The sequence below is a fragment of the Pristis pectinata genome, chromosome 35 (assembly GCF_009764475.1).
Source record: "Pristis pectinata isolate sPriPec2 chromosome 35, sPriPec2.1.pri, whole genome shotgun sequence".
NCBI lineage: Eukaryota > Metazoa > Chordata > Chondrichthyes > Rhinopristiformes > Pristidae > Pristis > Pristis pectinata.
In genome coordinates this window covers 15409222-15427707 of record NC_067439.1, presented here as the reverse complement: position 1 = coordinate 15427707, position 18486 = coordinate 15409222, and the positions used below count along the sequence as shown (strand labels likewise).

Here is an 18486-nt window from a genome sequence, read left to right as displayed (position 1 = left end):
GTTCTATGGTCTATAATACAGTGCGGTGCTGCATGTTGAAGGTGCAGACTTTCAGATCAATCTTCAACCGCCCTGATGGGGGAACGTAAAATATCCCACGGTTTTAAAATGAAATATAACAGGGCAACTCTGCTCAGCGTCCCTCAACACTGGGGGCTGTGCACACACTGCTGAGCTTACAGCACTTCAGAAGTGTTTCACTGTCAGTGGAGTTTGGTGAAGGGGCAGAACAAGGGTGAAATGGTCTCCTGAACAATTCAGTGATTCAACAGTGGGAGAACGACAAATGTGAATCGCCCCCATTGTTATAACCTAGGGAGCAGACAGCTCGATGAAACACAGCAAGCTCCCCACCCCTGTCTGTAGCCTCTGGGATCAGACTGTGCAGCAGGGTGCACCCAGCAGCGCGGGCCCTTTAAGAGTCGCCAGCCGCTCCCCGGCGCCCTTCTTAAGATGGCAGCGGCGCGGCCGCCGTCACGTCCGGTGAGGGCGCGGCGGTGTCGCGAAGCCGGCGCGGTTGCCCGGGTGATTGCCGTAGGGCGGGCGGGCGAGTGCGGAGTCACGATGGCGGTGCAGCTGGAGCAGGCGGTCGGGATGTACGAGCAGCTGCGGAGCGAGTGGGCGCGCAAGAACCCCAACCTGCGCAAGTGTGAGGAGCTGCTGGTCAAGCTGAAGGTGGGCGGCGGGGCCGGGGGTGGGGGGAGGTCACGGGGGCCGCGGACCCGCCCGGCCCCCAGATCACCGCCCGGCCCCGCCTCCATCCCTCCCCCCGCTCCCGGCTCGGCCTCACCCCTCCCCCTCCCTCCTCACCCCTCCCCCTCCCTCCTCACCCCCCCCCTCCCTCCTCACCCCCCCCTCACCCCCCCCTCCCCCCTCACCCCCCCCTCCCCCTCACCCCCCCTCCCTCCCCCCTCCCCTCCCTCCTCAGCCCCCCTCCCCGTCCCTCACCCCCTCCCCTACCGCCCGGCCCCGCCTCCATCCCTCCCCCAGCTCCCGGCTCGGCCTCACCCCTCCCCCTCCGGCCTCACCCCTCCCCCTCCCTCCTCACCCCCCCCCTCCCTCCTCACCCCCCCCCTCCCTCCTCACCCCCCCCCCCTCCTCACCCCCCCCTCCTCACCCCCCCTCCTCACCCCTCCCTCCTCACCCCTCCCTCCCCACCCCCCCCCCTCCCCCCCCTCCCCCCCCCTCTCCCCCCCTCCCCCCCCTCCCCGTCCCCCCCCCTCTCCTACCGCCCAGCCCCGCCTCCATCCCTCCCCTCCCCTACCGCCCGGCCCCGCCTCCATCCCTCCCCCAGCTCCCGGCTCGGCCTCACCCCTCCCCCTCCGGCCTCACCCCTCCCCCTCCGGCCTCACCCCTCCCCCTCCGGCCTCACCCCTCCCCCTCCGGCCTCACCCCTCCCCCTCCCGCCTCACCCCCCCCTCCCTCCTCACCCCCCCTCCTCACCCCCCCTCCTCACCCCTCCCTCCTCACCCCTCCCTCCCCACCCCCCCCCCTCCCCCCCCTCTCCTACCGCCCAGCCCCGCCTCCATCCCTCCCCTCCCCTACCGCCCAGCCCCGCCTCCATCCCTCCCCTCCCCAAACGGCTTGTCCTCACCCCCCCCCCCCCCCCCCCCGTCACTCCTCTCCGTCCCGTCCCTCACCCCCTCCCCTACCGCCCGGCCCCACCTCCATCCCTCTCCTCCCCTCCCCTCCTCATACGGCTCGGCCTCACTCCACCTCCCCGTCCCTCACCCCCACCTCCCCGACCGCCCGGCTCCAACTCCATTCCTCTCCTCCGCTCCCCATACGGCTCGGCCTCACCCCTCCCCTCTCTCCTCACCCCACCACCTCCTCCTCACCCCCTCCCCTACCTCCCGGCCCCATCTCCATCCCTCCCCTTTCCATACGGCTCGGTCTCCTCCCCCTCCCACCCCTAAGCCCCACCTCCATCCCTCCCCTCCCCCTCACCCCCTCCCCCTCACCCCCTCCCCCTCACCCCCTCCCCATCTCCCTTCTCAGCCCTCTCACCTCCTCCCTCACTCCCCATCTCTCCCCCCTCACTCCCCCCCCCCCATCTCCCCCTCACTCCCCCTCCCCTTAACTGTCCCTTGGGGTGTAGGAAACTGAGGGGTGACCTTACAGAGGTGTGTAAAACCATGAGGGGCACAGACAGGGTGAATGCGTGTGGTCTTTTCCCCAGGGTTGCGGAATCAAGAACTAGAGGGCACAGGTTTAAGGGGAGAGATTTAATAGGAACCTGAGGGGCAACCTTTTCACCCAGAGGGTGGTTGGTATATGGAATGAGCCGTCAGGGGAAGTGGTTGAGGCAGGTACATCAACAACATTTAGAATCATACAGCACAGAAACGGCCCCTTTGACCCAACTTGTTTGTACTGACTATAGTACTAGTCCCATTGGCCTGCATTTGGCCCATATTTCTCTAAACCCATCCTAACCATGTACTTATCCAAATGCCTTTTAAATTTAAAAGGTATTTGGACAGGTATGTCGATAAGAAACGTGTAAGAACATATTTGCAAATGGCGTTAACTTGGATGGGAATCTTGGTTGGTATGGACTAGTTGGGCCGAAGGGCCCTGTTTTCCTGCTGTATGGCTCTATGAATCCAGCTTCAGTGCTTGCTGAGGTTGAGGAACCTGTTCTCCAGATGCCTCCATTCACCACCCCTCACCCAAGACTATCAGTGATCAGAGACTGCTGGAAACACTCAGCACCACTTCTCTCATTAGAGAACATTGCATACATCCTGAACATTTTGATGCAGTAGTTTCAAGTATAATGGGAGGACTTGCAACAATCAGTACCACAAGGGACATAGTATTAGACAAACTAAGTGTCATGGATTTGTACAGCACAGAAATGGGCCCTTGGGCCAACCACATCCATGCTGACCTTTTTTGTCCTTTGACACTAATCCCATGTGCCTGCATTAGGACCATATCCTTCAATGCCTTGTCTTGTCTGTCTAACTGTCTCGTAAATGTAGTGATTGCATCTGTTTCCACCACCACCTCTGGCAGCGAGTTCGAAATACCAACCACTTTCTCCATGGGGGAAGGGGATACTTCCTTTTCAAATCCCCTTTAAAGCACTTTTTGCCTTAAACTAATGCCCTCTTGTTTTTGATACCCCTAGCATGGGGGAAAAGATTCTGACTACTTACCCTATCTGTGTGTACCCTATCTGTGCTTTTTATACACATTTATAAGGTCATCACTCGGCCTGTACTCCAGGGAATAGAATCCCAGCCAATCCATTCTCTCCCCATAACTACAATTCTGACAGCATCCTGGTGAATTTCCTCTGCACTCTTTCCAGCGCCACCATATCCTTCCTATCGTGTGACTGCACACAATACTCCAAGTGTGGTCTAGCCAGTGTTTTTGTAAAGTTACAACATAACATCCCGGCTTTTGTATCCTATACCCTGACCTGTGATGGCAAGAATGTCATGTACTTCCTTCACCACTCTATCTACCTGTGCTGCCACTTTCAGGGAACTGTGGAACCTCAAGGTCCCTCTGTTCATCAACATTCCATTGAGCCCTCCTGTTGCTGTACATGCCCTATCCCTATTTGACTTCCCAGAATGCATCACCTCATACTTGTTGGATTAAGTTGCATCTGCAAGTGCTCCGCCAACTTTCCATCTGATCGACATCCTGCTGTGGCCTTGGACAACTTTCCTTGCCATCCACAACACCACCAACTTTGTCATCTGCAAACTCAGTAGACACACCTCCTACATTCACATCCAAGTCATAAATGTACCACTCACAACAGGGTTCCAGTGCAAACCTGTGGTACACCTGGTCACAGGTTTCCAAACAGTAAAGCATCCTTTTGTTAGAATCATCTGCCTCTTATCACCAAGCCGATTTTTGGATCCAATCAGCCAGTTCTCCCTGGAGCCGATGTGTCATAACCTTCTGGGCCAGTGTTCTATGTGAGGCTTTGTCAAGGACCTTACTAAAGTCCATTTAGACAACACCTACCACCCTGCCTTCATTAATCTTCCTGATGACCTCAGAAAAAATACGTTCAAATTAATATTATAATTTAAATATGAGATATTGCATTTTGGGAGATCAAACCAGGGTAGGACTTGTACAGTGAACGGTAGGGCCCTAGAGTGTGTTATTGGAACAGCAACCTTGGAGTGCAAGTGCACAGTTTGCTGAAAGTGGCATCACGGGTAGACGGTGGTGAAGTTAGCATTTGGCACGCTGGCTTCATCCATCAGGGCATTGAGTATAGGGGTTGGGAAGTTATATTGCAGTTAAAATAAGACGTTGGCGAGGCCGCACTTGGAATATTGTGTACAGTTTTGGTCACCCTGTCATAGTAAAGATCTTATTAAAGTAGAAAAAGTGCAGAAAAGATTTACCAGGATGTTGCCTGGACTTGGGGGCCTGAGTCACAAGGAGAGGTTGTGTAGACTTTATTCCCTGGAACGTAGGAGATTGAGGGGTGACCTGATAGAGGTATATAAGATCATGAGGGGCATAGACTGGGTGAAAGCACACACTTTTCCCCTGGGAGGGGGTGCTAAAAAACGAGGGCATAGGTTTAAGATCACAGGTGAGGGATTTAAAAGGGACATCAGGGGCAGCTTCTTCACACAAAGGGTGGTGCGTATTTGGAATGAGCTGCCAGAAATAGTGGCTGGGGTGGGCACATGAACAACATTTAAAACCCTTCTAGATAAGTACATGGACAGGAGAGGTTTAGAGGGCTATGGGCCAAACGTGGGCAGAAGGGACTAATTCGTTGGACAACACAGTCAGCATGGACGAGTTGGGTCGCAGAGCCTGTTTCCGTGCTGTATGACTGTGACTCTGGTGAGGCAGGATTTACCCCACTCAAAGCCGTACTGACTAACCTGATCAGCCCCTGCCTTTCCAAATGTCCATAAATAATATCCCTGAGGATGTTTTCCTATAACTTCCCTACCTTTGATGTAAGGCTCTCTAGCCTGTGGTTACCTGGCCTATCCCTGCTGCCCTTAAATAAAGGAACAACATCAGCTATCCTCCAGCCTTTTGGTACCTTACCTGTGGCTAACAAAGATGCAAATTTCTCTGTCAGCTATCTGCTCCTTTGCTTCCCATAGTAATCTGAGAGAGATCTCATCTGGCCCTAAGGATTTGTCAACCCTTCTGCATCCCATGACACCTAACACCTCCTTAACACTGAGCTGCTGCAGGTTATCCACTGAACTCACTATCTTCCGTGTCCTTCTCCTTGGCTGCACACATATTACTCTTTTGGTCCCTAAGGGGACCTATTCATTCTCTGACTACCTTCTTGTTCCTGACATACTTAGTGTCTTGGGATTCTCCTTAATCTTGCCAAGGATATTTCATGGCCCTTTTTTTTCCTCGTAATTTCTTTAAGTTCTCAACAACAACACTACATTCCTCAAGAGACTCCCTCAATCCCAGTTGCCTGTACCTGTCATATGTTTGCTCGTTTTTTCCTGATCAGTATCATTTGTCATTCCAAGGTTCCCTAATCTTGCCATCTTTGCCTTTCACCCTTACTGACACATGCTACTCCAGAACTCCTCTTCTTTAAAAGACTTCCACTTATCAGCTGTTGTTTTACACATGAGCATCTGCTCCAAACCTACTTTTGCAAGGTCCTCTCTCATGCAGCTGAAATCAGTCTTCCCCCAAATCAAGACCTTAATTTGAGGACCAGCCTCATCCCCTTCCATAGCTACATTGAAACTTACAAAATAATTGTCATTGTTCCCAAATGTCATTTATCCTCCAGACTTTTCTCTCCTCCTGCTGACTGCTACATGCTTCCCAACCTCCTGCCAAATTAGTTTAAACCTCCCGAGTAACATGAGCAACTTCCTCCACCTACCCAGTTTCATTTCCTAAGACAGGGTCAAGTATTGCCCCATCTCTTGAGCTCTCTATGTATAGTCTCAAAAAATCCTCCTTTGATGCACTTAACAATTTCTCCCCATCTAAAACCCTTGCACTGAGGCAATTGCAATCAATTTTGGGAAAGTTAAAATCTTCTACTGCCATTACCGTATTCCTCTTGCACCTTACTATGATTTTCTTACACATCTATTCCTCTAATTCCCATGACTATTGTGGGGGGTGGGGTGGTGGTGGTGGTGAGGGCTATAGTGTAACCCCAACATGGCCTCATTGGGTGATCCTTTCAGAATATCCTCTCTAAGTGCTGCCATTATGTTTTCTGGAAGCAGTCAGTGCCATTTCCACTCCTCGTGTACTCCCCTCTGACACATTTGAAACTTCTATACCCCAGAATATGAAAGCTGCCAGTCCTGTCCTTCCCTCAGCCGCGTTTCCGTGATTGCAGTAATAATTCCACATGTTCATCCAAAGCTCATCTGACCTGCCTCTCGACCACCTCTCACTAGTGAATCCCCACCACTACTGTAAACGAGACTAAAGGCAGACAAGTCACTGGAACCTGATCGTCTGCACCTGAGGGATTTAAAAGAATGCAGAGATGGTGGAGCCATTGGTTGTGGGTTTTCAAAATTCATTCAGTTCCAGGAAGGAACTAGTAGATTGGAAAACTGTAAATGTGACTCCATTGTTCAAGAAGAAACAAAAACAAAATTGGTAACTGTAGGCCTGTTAGCTTAACGTTTGTTGGCAAGATGCTGAAGTCTATAATCGAAGAAGGAGTAGCTAGTCATTTAGAGAAGCCCTAATGCAATCAAACTAGCTTAGCCTGGTTTTATGAAAGGTGAATCCTGTTTGACAGATTTGCTGGGGTTCTCTGAGAATGTAACAAGCAGGGTTGATGGAGGGGAACCTACAGATGTGGTGTATTTGGATTTTCAGAGGGCATTTGACAAGGTGCCGCATAAAAGATGGTGAGCAAGGTAAGAACACGTGCTGTTAGGGATGTATGTGAGCAGGGATTGAAGATTGGTTATTGCATAAAAGGCAGCGTCGGAATAAATGGGACGTGTGTGAGCAGGGATTGAAGATTGGTTATTGCATAAAAGGCAGTGTCGGAATAAATGGGTCTTTTTAAGGCTGGAAGGATGTAACTGGTGGAGTGTCCTAAGTTCTTGGCTCTCAGTTATTTATATCTGGAGGAGGGGGCAGAGTGTAAGGTATCCAAGTTTGCAAATGAAACAAAAATAAGTAGGAGGGCATGTTGCGCTAAGCATATTTGGACTCTTCAATAAAACATGAATAGGCCGAGAAAGTGGGAGAAAACTTGGCAAATGTAGTTTGATGTGGGAAATGTGAGGTTATGTACTTTGATAAGAGGAATTTAAAGGTAGACTATTATCTAAGTGAATAAAGATTGCAGATGAACAAAGTATAGGGAGATCTGGGTGTTCTTATGCATAGATTGCAAAAAGTTGGCAGGTACAGCAAGCAGTTAAGAAGGCAAATGACTTAATTGCCTTGTAAGAGGGATAGAGTGAAGTAAAAGAAGCTTTGTTACAGTTCTACAGGATGCTGGTGAAGCCACATCTGGAGTACTGTGCACAATTTTGGTCCCTTACTATTTAACTGGGACTGAGTTCTGACTCGTAAAACAATTACAGCACAATTCAGGCCCTTTGGCCCACAAAGCTGTGCCGAACATGTCCCTACCCTAGAAATTACTAGGCTTACCCATAGCCCTTTATTTTACTCAGCTCCATATACCGATCTAACAGTCTCTTGAAAGACCCTATCGTATCAGCCTCCACCACCATTTCGGGCAGCCCATTCCACGCACAAAATTCAAGATCACCAGCGTGGAGATGCCAGGGATTGAACCCGGGACCTCATACGTGCAAAGCATGTGCGCCCCTACTGAGCTACATCTCCTGACCCTTTGTTGTGAGAGTGTAGCTTTGTTGTGAGAGTGTAGCATTGTTGTGAACAGAAATCTTTTTATTGCAAGTGGTTATCACCTGAAACGTGATCTGAAAGGGTGATGGAAACGGACACTGGTTTTGTTCAAAACAAAAAGCTTTATTTAATCCTATTCAGTAGAAATGTCATAACTTTATTGCTTTTCAAATTTGTCTCAAAGCAAAGATCCCTTATAATAGCTGAATTAATTATAGTCAGAGGTAACATAAATGTCCAGATGTCTGTTCCTGCATTCTTTTAAAATTGTATTGGTTAGTTTAATGTTCCTTTTTAACTTTGTGTCCAAAGTACATCACTTCACAATAATGCACTTTTGATCAATTGATCCACTTCACTCCTCTGTATCCTAAGATCTGCTGCTGGCTGCCCTCCTCGCTGCTGACTACACTTGAGTTTCATTGCACCTGCAGACTTTGAAATGATGCCCACTTTGGTCAGGTCACTGTACATTGAGATCTTTCCTGATTGTCCCTGCAGTCTGTTGACTGACGATGTGCGTTCCCGTTTCAGGTGGCTCTACTGGAATTGAACTTCCTCCCCACCTCGGGCACCAAACTGACCAAGAGACAACTCATTCTTGCCCGTGAGTATCATCAACAGCAGAGTGTGTATCGGTTTAACCTCTCCCTTTCTGGATCCCATCAATTACATTTTCATTTAATGTTGAACTGCTAAATTCCAGATTGTGAGGTGGATTTCCTTCAGTTTTAGAAAATATCCTTTGTGCTTCTATGGTAAGTCAGCCCTAGCGGTCTTGACATTTACGACCAAATTAGGCCGCTCAGCCCTTTGTGTACATGCCTGATTAAAAAGGGAGCTGTTTAGGTTCCAGCTGTCAATCCATAGACTTGTAGATTACAGCTCCTCGTACTCATCCAGTTACCTTTCTGGATGTGATGAGGATTTTTCCTGCCTTTGCTGGTAATAGTTTCTTAATTAGATTCAATTTGGTCACCAGCAACAAATAGAATCTTTGATACGGTAAAACCAAATTCAAGGCCATGATGTTTTTCCTGCTGAAAGCTGCCTGGAATTGAAAATGTTACTCTAACTGGGGCACAGCCAGTGTCTCATAACATCACGTAATTGCTTTTGTGTTCTGTACCTCTGTTTATAAAACCCAGGGTCCAGTGTGTCTTATTTTTTAGCAGCAGCAGTGAGCCTCCAGCTGTGGCTCACTACCAGTTGTCAACTTGACTGCACTATCCCATGCATTAATATCCTTTTAATAATAAAGTGCCCTAAACTGAGGGGGGTTTCTTGATGTGACCAAACTAGCTATCAAGGTAACATCAGTTGGAATGCATCCAAATATCTTCATGGTCTTTGATCAGCGTGAAAGGTGCTATGGGTTGAGTGTAGAAGTGAACTGGAGCTCCTAACTGAAGTGCCATTTGAATTGTTCTCACACCAAAGTAATGCATAGTCCTACAACTTTCTTCTCGGAGGTCACCCTCCAGCTCTACGAAGCTGCCCTGCTATTTCCTTCCATAACTTTAAAACAAATTACTGTCCCCACATTCCCATCAACCCCTCCCAAATTCCCCATCACTTATACTTTGGGAACAATTTACAGTGGCCAATTAACCTACCAACCCACAACTTAACCTTCCAAGTTATAGTGATAGTAGTTTGGATGGGAGCCTGCATCTGGTGGTGCTCCCATGGACCTGCTGTCATTGTCCTACCTTGGTTTGATTGATGCATTTTGTAGGCGGTACACATGGTGGGGGGAATGAACGTTTGCAGTGCTGGGTGGGGTGCCGACCGTACAGGCTGCTTTGTTTTGGATGGTGTTGAGCTTCTTGATTGTTGCTGGAGCTCCACTAACCCAGGCAAGTGGAGAATATTCCATTGCCCTGCCGATTGTGGATGTGGAAAGGCTTTGGCGTGTTTGGAAATGAGTTGCTTGGTGCAGGATGCCCAGCCTCTGACCAGTTCTTGTAACCATGGTTTTTGTGTCCGCTCCAATTGAATTCGTCTTCGGTGGTGACTCCCAGGATGTTTGTGGGTTTAACACATTTTTTCCATGTGTGTTTTATTTTAAAGGGGATGTTTTGGAAATCGGAGCACAGTGGAGTATCCTGAAGAAAGATATCCCTTCATTTGAACGTTACATGGCACAACTCAAGTGTTATTATTTTGACTACAAGTAAGTGTTGCTGAAAGATGCCAGGGCTTTAAGGTTAAATTACGGCTGGATTTGCATTCACTTTGAGATATTTAAGGTGTTAAAGGATGGGTTGGGGGGGGGGGGTGGGGAGACAAAGGAGAACTTTCCTCTGGATTGAGTCCAGAACAAGCAGGATTTTCTTAAGTAGCTGGGCTGTTAAAGAAGGAAGCATGCCTTCTCTCTCTCTCTCTCACACACACACACACACACACACACACACACACACACACACACACACACACACACTAATTCGTACCACTTACTCAAATAACCGTCTACATAGTTTTTAAAATTGGAAAACCAAGACTGATTATTGTTGGGTGTGTGGAGTGAGGAATGGGAAACAAAAGGCGGGTAAATGGAGCTCAGGAACCAGTCAGCCAGGTTCTAATTGATGGGGAAAGAGGCTTGACGGCCAGAATGGTGGGAGCACTTTGTCTTCCCTTTGGTTTTTCTTCTCTTGTCGTCCTGCCTTGTGCCAGGATGAACTTCCAAAATAACACCCCTGGCCTTTGATATCTTAACCATTGCTTTCGACGTCTATGGGGTGAGTAAGGTAGTCAACCATGGGTACAGTAGTACAAAGATTGATCTGCTGGGTTTCATTAGTGTTTCTGTACCTCCACTTGGGCTGTACGCTGGAAAAGCAGTGCAGGCAGCAGACCCTTCTGGCTGTGCTGTCCTTGCTGTAATTGGTGCTTTTTTGACTTGAAGCCTGAATGATTACCAGCTATTGATCAGCTCGGTCCTACCAGTTATTTTTGATTCCTATCAAAGTTGTGCTGGTGGATTGATTCTGCTGGAAGAGGCTCACAAGGAACAGAAACATTCAGCTTTGCGTCAAGTTTATTGCACAAGGCATTTGGACCAACGTTACCCAGCTCCCTTAATCGTTTAATGGAGTTTCCTTGCATTTGTGCTCCATCTCTTGTCACTCTCCCCATCCAACTCCTCTGCTTCACAATAAATACTTGGCACCTGTTGTCACCTGCCTACATTGACTAAAACAAGGAAGCTGTGACACGACAAATGACAAATCCACATCTGATCACGCTATGGTGTAATGCCCCAAGATGCTGGTTGTGTCATTTATCGTAAGTTTACCATTTGGGGGTGGAGTGCTGAAATCAACCAGGAGATTGGTGATTCAGGTTGAATGAGGTTAATTGGTTTCCCTGTATGCCCCTATTTACTGTGTCAACCTTTGTAACCTGAGCTCAGTGGAAAGCACACTTGCATCTGAGTCTATAGTCTATGGACTTGAATCCAACTCCAGAAATTTGAGGGTGGCACTGAAGGACTTCAGCAGAGCATCATACTCTGAACAATGCATTGAATCATTACTCTTTCAGCTAAAACAAAATCCTATAAGATTTTTCAAACGAGCGTGGCTTCTCCCAGGTTTCTGGCCACATTAGTTCCTCAATCGCCATTGCTAAACGAGCAGTTAGGCCATTATCTCACGTTGTTGTCAGAACTGGGTGCTGCATTGTACAGGTGGCTACAGTTAAAGGTGCTTCCTTGACTGTGGGGGTTTCAGGGAGAAACTCGTCATCATGGAGATATAAATGCAAGCTTTCTTTGGCTTTACAGGGATGAATTGCCGGAGTCTGCCTACAAACACCAGCTGTTGGGACTGAACCTGCTGTTTCTTCTGTCTCAGAACCGGGTGGCTGAGTTCCACACAGAGCTGGAGAGACTACCTGCAAAAGATATACAGACCAATGTCTACATCAAACACCCGGTCTCACTTGAGCAGGTAATATCGAGTGGGGCATGCTGCTATGTGCCTGGTAGGTAATGACAAGACTTTGATTTTAGGTGAGTAACTTGCTGCAAAATATCCAGTGTCTGGCCTGCTGTTGAGCCACTGTATTTATGTGGTTGATCCAGTTAACTTCTGGTCCATGGTGACTCCCAGGTTGTTGATGCTGAAGGACTGGCCATTGAGTGTCAGGGTAGGTGGTTAGACTCTTGTTGGAGAAGGTCACTTCCTGGCATTTGTGACAGAGATTACTGGCACTTACTCCCTGGCTTTTGTGGCAGAGGGTTGAGAGTTGCAAGTTCCTAGGAGTGAACATCACCAATAGCCTGTTCTGGTCCAACCATGTAGATGCCACGGCCAAGAAAGCTCACCAGTACCTCTGCTTCCTCAGGAGGCTAAAGAAGTCTGGCATGTCTCCTTTGACCCTCACCAATTTTTATCGATGCACCATAGAAAGCATCCTGTCTGGATGCATCACGGCTTGGTGCAGCAACTGCTCTTCCAGAAACTGCAGAGAGTTGTGGACACAGCTCAGCACATCACGGAAACCAGCCTCCCCTCCATGGATCTGTCTATACTTCTTGCTGCCTCGGTAAAGCAACCAACATAATCAAAGATCCCCCACCCACCCCAGATATTCTCTTTTCTTTCCCCTCCCATCGGGCAGGAGATACAAAAGCCTGAAAGCACATACCACCAGGCTCAAGGACTGCCTCTATCATGCTGTTATAAGACTATTGAAACGTAGTACAATAAGATGGACTCCTAACCTCAGAATCTGTTGTTGTGACCTTGCACCTTATTGTCTGCCCACACTGCACTTTCTCTGTAACTGTTACACTTTATTCTGCAGTCTATTTTTGTTTTCCCTTGTACTACCTCAATGCACTGATATGATGAAATGATTGGCCTACAAAACAAAGTTTTTCACTGTACCTTGGTACATGTGACAATAATAAACTAATTTACCAATTTACTCGCCACTTATCAGCCTGTGACTGAATGTTGTGTAGGCCTAAAGCAGCTTGAAATGGCAACAACTGAACCATGACCACCATGTGCTGCTAGAAAAAGCAGTGGTTGTTCTCTGAAATCATAGCTATGTTGGCGCTGGAAGAGTGGCAACACTTGCAGGCTGCCCCCAGCACATTCTCAGAATGCAAAAAGACACATTTCACTGTGTTTTGATGTACATGTGACTAATAAATATCTTGATTGAGCTATTTTGGGCAATTCAGTAGGTCTTGCATCTGGGTGAACTCTGTTCCAACAGTCTGCTTCTGATGCCCCTGGAACAGCTGACTGAAGCCTGTCTGCGGTCTCCATTCCAGATTACAACAGTTGTTAATGGGGACTGTAGGCAGCTTTGACCATCTGTTTGGTAAATACAGACAATTGTTTGGGTGTCACTTAAAGGAATTAGATTTAAGATCTATTTTGCATCCTTATAGTATGATCTTCACCATTGTTTTAAACTAGTCTGTGGTTCACCGCTGCTTTTCAGAATCATAGCTGCTAGGAATTGTTGCTCATTGGTGTGTAATGTACAGTGAGGATTGTATTGGGGGAAATGTAAAGTAAGATGGAGCATTTTGGACTGTTGCACCTCTGCTGCCTTTGTACTAGCGGTGCTGGTTGGTCCCCCATCCCTTTTTTTTAAATATACCCTTAATTTTTATAATTCCTTCTCCAAGAATCCACTGAGCTCCCTTTCAAAAATATTCAAGTCATTGGCTTCTTTCACCCTTCCAAGTAGTGCGTTCCAGATCCCAATAATTATGAAAATATTTCTCTCTCTCCCCTCCATAGCTCTATCCAATGATCTTGAATCCATGCAGTTTAGTTATTAACCTGCTCAGCACAGAGAATGGGTTTTCTCCATCAAAACACCACTTTGTGTTAAAAGCCCCAGTTCCACCACCTTAGAATTGTTCACAATATTCCAGGGATTTTACTCATCTGCAGGTTGCTGAGGCTTCATGAACTATTTAGCAAAACCTGCTTGTGGCCTTCAAGCCATTGATGGTATATCTGTGGTGTGTCCAGTACTCTTCAAATTTTTCGTGCTTTGGTCTCGGAAGCAGTGTATCAAAGAGCCTTTTAAAAGGGCACCTAAGTTTTTAAAAATGTGAAGTGAATGTACAGTTTAAAAACTCAAGTCGCTACTTGCTCACAGGCTGTGTATTATGTTTCAGTATCTGATGGAAGGCAGCTACAACAAGGTTTTCCTAGCAAAGGGAAACATCCCTGCTGAAAGCTACACCTTCTTCATTGATATCCTGCTTGATACCATTAGGTAAGTCCCAGCCCTCATCTCGGGTGACTTTTTTAAGAAACTCTACCTGTGCAGCCAGTAGGTATCTGGTGGACTAAACCAGTAACTCTACAGGGGAAAGTTAGCTCGAAAATTTAAGTTCAGTCTAAGTATTGTAACTAAACTAATTCGGATGGCTCACTTGTGTTCATTAGGGAAAGAAACTCGTCCTTGGCTAACTTCAGTATCACACTAAAGGGTTAAGAACATAAGAATTAGAAATGGGAGTATGTCAAAGACCCTTCAATCTTACTTTACCATCTAACGTCATGGCTGATCTTGTATCTCAAGTGTACTTTCCCACCCAAACCCTATTTTCTGAAATCTCTGCAAAGATCTGTTATCCTGCCCAGAATGTAATGACTGTGCATCCACTGTTCTGAGTCGACACTGAGGTGGCCCACTGAGACTGGGATTAAGCAGGACTTCTCTTTTCAGGGAGCTAGCAGAGATAAGGTGGGCTGAATCACAGCTTCCTGTGTTACTTCTATAATTCTAACTGGAAAATGCCTTTTCGTTCACTGGTTGAATTGAATGTTAAAAATTTGAATACACATCACAAAAGAATTTTAGGACAGAGTGCCGTGTGTTCTCTAAAGCTTTACTGCCTGAAACAGCTGCACACTAACCTGATCTACACCTAAAGATTTTGGAACATCCTTGCCACTCTTTAGCAACTCTGCAGCTGTTTGCCCCGGGAGTTGTGTAGCCCCAAGTTGCTGAGGCCTTGGGGGACCAATTTCCTCTTCAACCATTTGCATTGCCCATTTAAGGCAAAGATGAGGGGGATTTCTGAGAGTCATGAATCTCTGAAATTCTCATCCCAGAGATGTTGAGGCCAAGTTATTGAATGTGTTCAAGGCTGAAGCAGGCAGATTTTGGTGTCAGGGAATTATGTAGTGTCCTTTCTGCAGAGGATCATAAGAGCTGTCTGATAACCCCTGTGTGCCTTGATTTCAAAATATCTCTAGAAAAATGTACATTATAGGCTCCTTGATAACACTGAGCCCTGTGGAAGTGACAGACAGATTTCAAGGTAGTTTGTAGGTGAAAAGTGATTCATGTGAGTGCTGGAATCTTAGAGGAGAGGGGACGGATTGTAAACCACTGTGGACACATTTGAGGAGTGGGTCTATTTTCCAACTGATGTCAATAAATGTAAAATGATGCATGTGGGTAGGGCTTACAGCATGCATGTGTGTAACCGTCTGGGTATGCTAACTGAAAGAAAAATACATGAATCCTTGATGTTCCACAACCACGGTCGCTGTTGGAGCAAAACTAAGTAATGCTAATTGTTAGCGCGAGGGGATAGTCAACTATAAGATGAAAATGCTGCAACTCTTTATATATGACATCAATTCATTTAATGAAATTGTTAGTCTCTTAATTTAGAGTCTCACTTTGAGCTAAAAGTACTTGTCCATCCTCAAGTTGGGATTCCTCCCACAGGCAAACTCAGTGGTACTGATTTGTTTAATGAATGGCAATAGATGTGTATTGAGGAGACTTGAACAGAAGTAAAGACAACATTTCATTAGACCTAGGGTGGAAAGGGCCTGGATACAGGTTGTAGAATCTTGGAGCAGGGCTAGATGTAAGGGTGTTTCACTTCATGGAGAATTGTTGAACTGTGAAGCAAGAAGTAATTCGGTGCAAACACTCAGCAGGGAATTGCACAGATCTCCAGTTGTGACTGGCATGCCAGAAGTGGATGGGCTATTGGGGGGGGGGGGGGGGGGCATGTCTCCAGGTTCTCTTCAAACGTGTTTGATCACCTTCAGGTGATCAGAGAAGAAATTTGCTTCCTGGAATTGGTTTGTGCTCTTTTGTTTTCATTTTTTTTGTTTTCCCTCATGTCTTTAAATCACTGTGGACTCAAAATTTCAACTTGGCTCTGTCTCAGTGGGAAGCAGAGGTGCCTTTGAATCAGAGACTCTGGATTTAAGTCCAATATCTCACAGATCTGTGCTGACATTGCAGTGCACTCCAGCACTGTCAGAAGTATTGTCTTTCAATAAAACACTGAACCACTCCCATGGATGTGGAAGACCCCATGTTGAAGGAGGGCAGGGCATGTGTATCACTTGCCCAGTTTTACTGAAGAAAAACATCACTACATTTGGAAAATGCTGTTCACATTAGTGATCAGCTTTCCAACATTACAGCAGTGACCACACTTGTTTCTTTTACTGTAAATACTCTGAGACATACTGAAAGGCAGAATATCAATGCAAGCCTTTTCTTTCCTCAGGGATGAAATTGCTGGCTGTATAGAGAAGGCATACGAAAATATATTATTCAATGAAGCTTCAAGAACACTCTTTTTCACCACATCAAAGAAGATGACTGAGTATGCAAAAAAGGTTGGTAGATCGTGCCATTACTCTCCAGGTAACTGGCAGAAAGCTTCAGTGAGACTGCTTCTGATGGGTTTAGTGCTTACTGATCAAAACAAGCTTTGAGAGATTATATGATAGAGGATTGAATTTGTAATGCATGAAAGCTAGGGGTAGTTTATTAAACAAATCAAAGTTTAGCGTAAAGATTTGGCATCCAAACAAGAGCTGAACATACTTTTGATAGTGTGTAGGAGACAAAACTTAACACATGGGGGAAGAAGGAAGCCATGTCATAAAATGTTCACCCTGTGTGATTATTAGGAAATGGTTTGATGATGTTTCGGAAACGGTAGAGTTTAGGGACAAGTAAGAGATTAAGGTAGTGAGTAGGTTTTGACTAGATCGTGTAGGGGGAGTGTGGTATTAAACTTCATAATGGATTCCATAACCTCTTGTACTGTGCTGAGCTCCTCCTGAACTGTATGTAGGTGGAGAGATTATCACCATGTTTTATCATTCTGTGTCACAAGTTGCAGGTCTCTTTGAGCCCATTACAGGCAAGGCAGCTCGGTGGGCACAGTTTTCTCAGGGACAGGTTGGTTTGACTCTAAGGGTCAGAGCAGTATTATTGACCTGAAACAACATCTTGCCTGTTACAGTGAAGTATCATGATCCCTCCAGAAAGGAACTTCACTCTGAGGTAGGAAATAGGAAACTGAAGGTTGCAACGTGAGCAAATGGAATGGCAATGGGATGAGAGTGAGTATTAATAACTTGGAGAAGTGAGCAGGATGCAGATTAGGTTGCAGTGGGTGTTATTGGTTATGGGGTTTGAACAGAGTAGAATTGTACTGAACAGAATAGTGAATGGTATTAGATGTGAGCAGTGTTTAGCATCTAGACAGAGTATTAACTGGTCATGGGGCTGGTATGTGAAGTGTCAGGAGAGTGAATGAGATTAGACAGCATGGTCTGAGATGGACCTTTTATGCTGTAGTATTACACAAGGAGTAGGACGTAATGTGCTCCCATCTCGAGGTAGCGTATTAGTATGATGTATGAACTGGCAGGGTCCTTTCGCTCATTAGTGTCTGTGTGTCTCTCCTCAGAGGGGCTGGCTCCTGGGTCCAGATAACTATTACTCATTTACAAACCAGCAGCAGAAGCCAGAGGAGGCCACAATCCCATCCACAGAACTGGCCAAACAAGTCATTGAATACGCCAGGCACCTGGAAATGATTGTTTAACCAAGGGAGAAGACATTTTTTCCGGATGGGGAGCGGGTGGGGTTACTTTTGTTTCTTTGGGGTAGGTGGGTGTCTGGCTTGCAACGAGGGAGTGGGCAGTTGCGTCTGCACTCTTCAGATCCTGGAAGCTGCTGAATACTGTGGATTGGTTGTGTTGATGGACTGTGCTGAACACAGACTGCGGAGCTGGGCTGTCCAGTCATTCTGGGCAGTTTCCAATGTGTGGATACCTACCAGTGGAACCCAAGATATTGAACCATTTAAACCTTCAATTTTCAACAAGTTGTCCTCCAGCGTCTCTCAGATTCACACCAATACCCTGATGCAGAAATATCAGTATTTTAGTTTCAAACTCTTGGTCGCAGTCTGTTCAGGCCTGACCTGATATAAAATGGATAGTTTTATGTGTAATCTGAGGAGCCTACAAAATAAAATCAAACTATTATCACAGCCTTGTGTCCTTTCACGGTTTTGTGGAAATAATCTACTGCTTCATACAGCTTGTTGACTGACAAGTTCTCAGGCCAGGACAATGCTACACACCTCCAGGTCCTTGTCTTCCTGTACATTTGCCTACATCAAGGTTATCTTTCACTTGAGTGATTTCTCCCAGTAGTGGTAGCTCATCAGTACAGATGCAGGAAAGCACCCAACCCAAGGACCATCACGCTCACAAATCCACATACCTTGCTGACCTTAAAATAAACTTTATTTTGAAGTAAGCGAGTCAGGAGTTCAGAGGAAAACTGCATCCAGTTCCTGTGCTG

General features: G+C 46.8%; 1 protein-coding gene across 1 annotated transcript; it reads left to right on the top strand.

Moving 5' to 3' along the window:
- The first annotated feature begins 482 nt into the window (after positions 1-482).
- Positions 483-18169, top strand: psmd8 (proteasome 26S subunit, non-ATPase 8). The gene is made up of 7 exons (XM_052044201.1): positions 483-675; positions 8389-8461; positions 9928-10030; positions 11645-11810; positions 14012-14112; positions 16385-16496; positions 17582-18169. Exons 1-7 carry the CDS (start codon positions 565-567, stop codon positions 17717-17719), a joined length of 804 nt encoding a protein of 267 aa, XP_051900161.1. The 5' UTR covers positions 483-564; the 3' UTR covers positions 17720-18169.
- Positions 18170-18486: the final 317 nt, after the last annotated feature.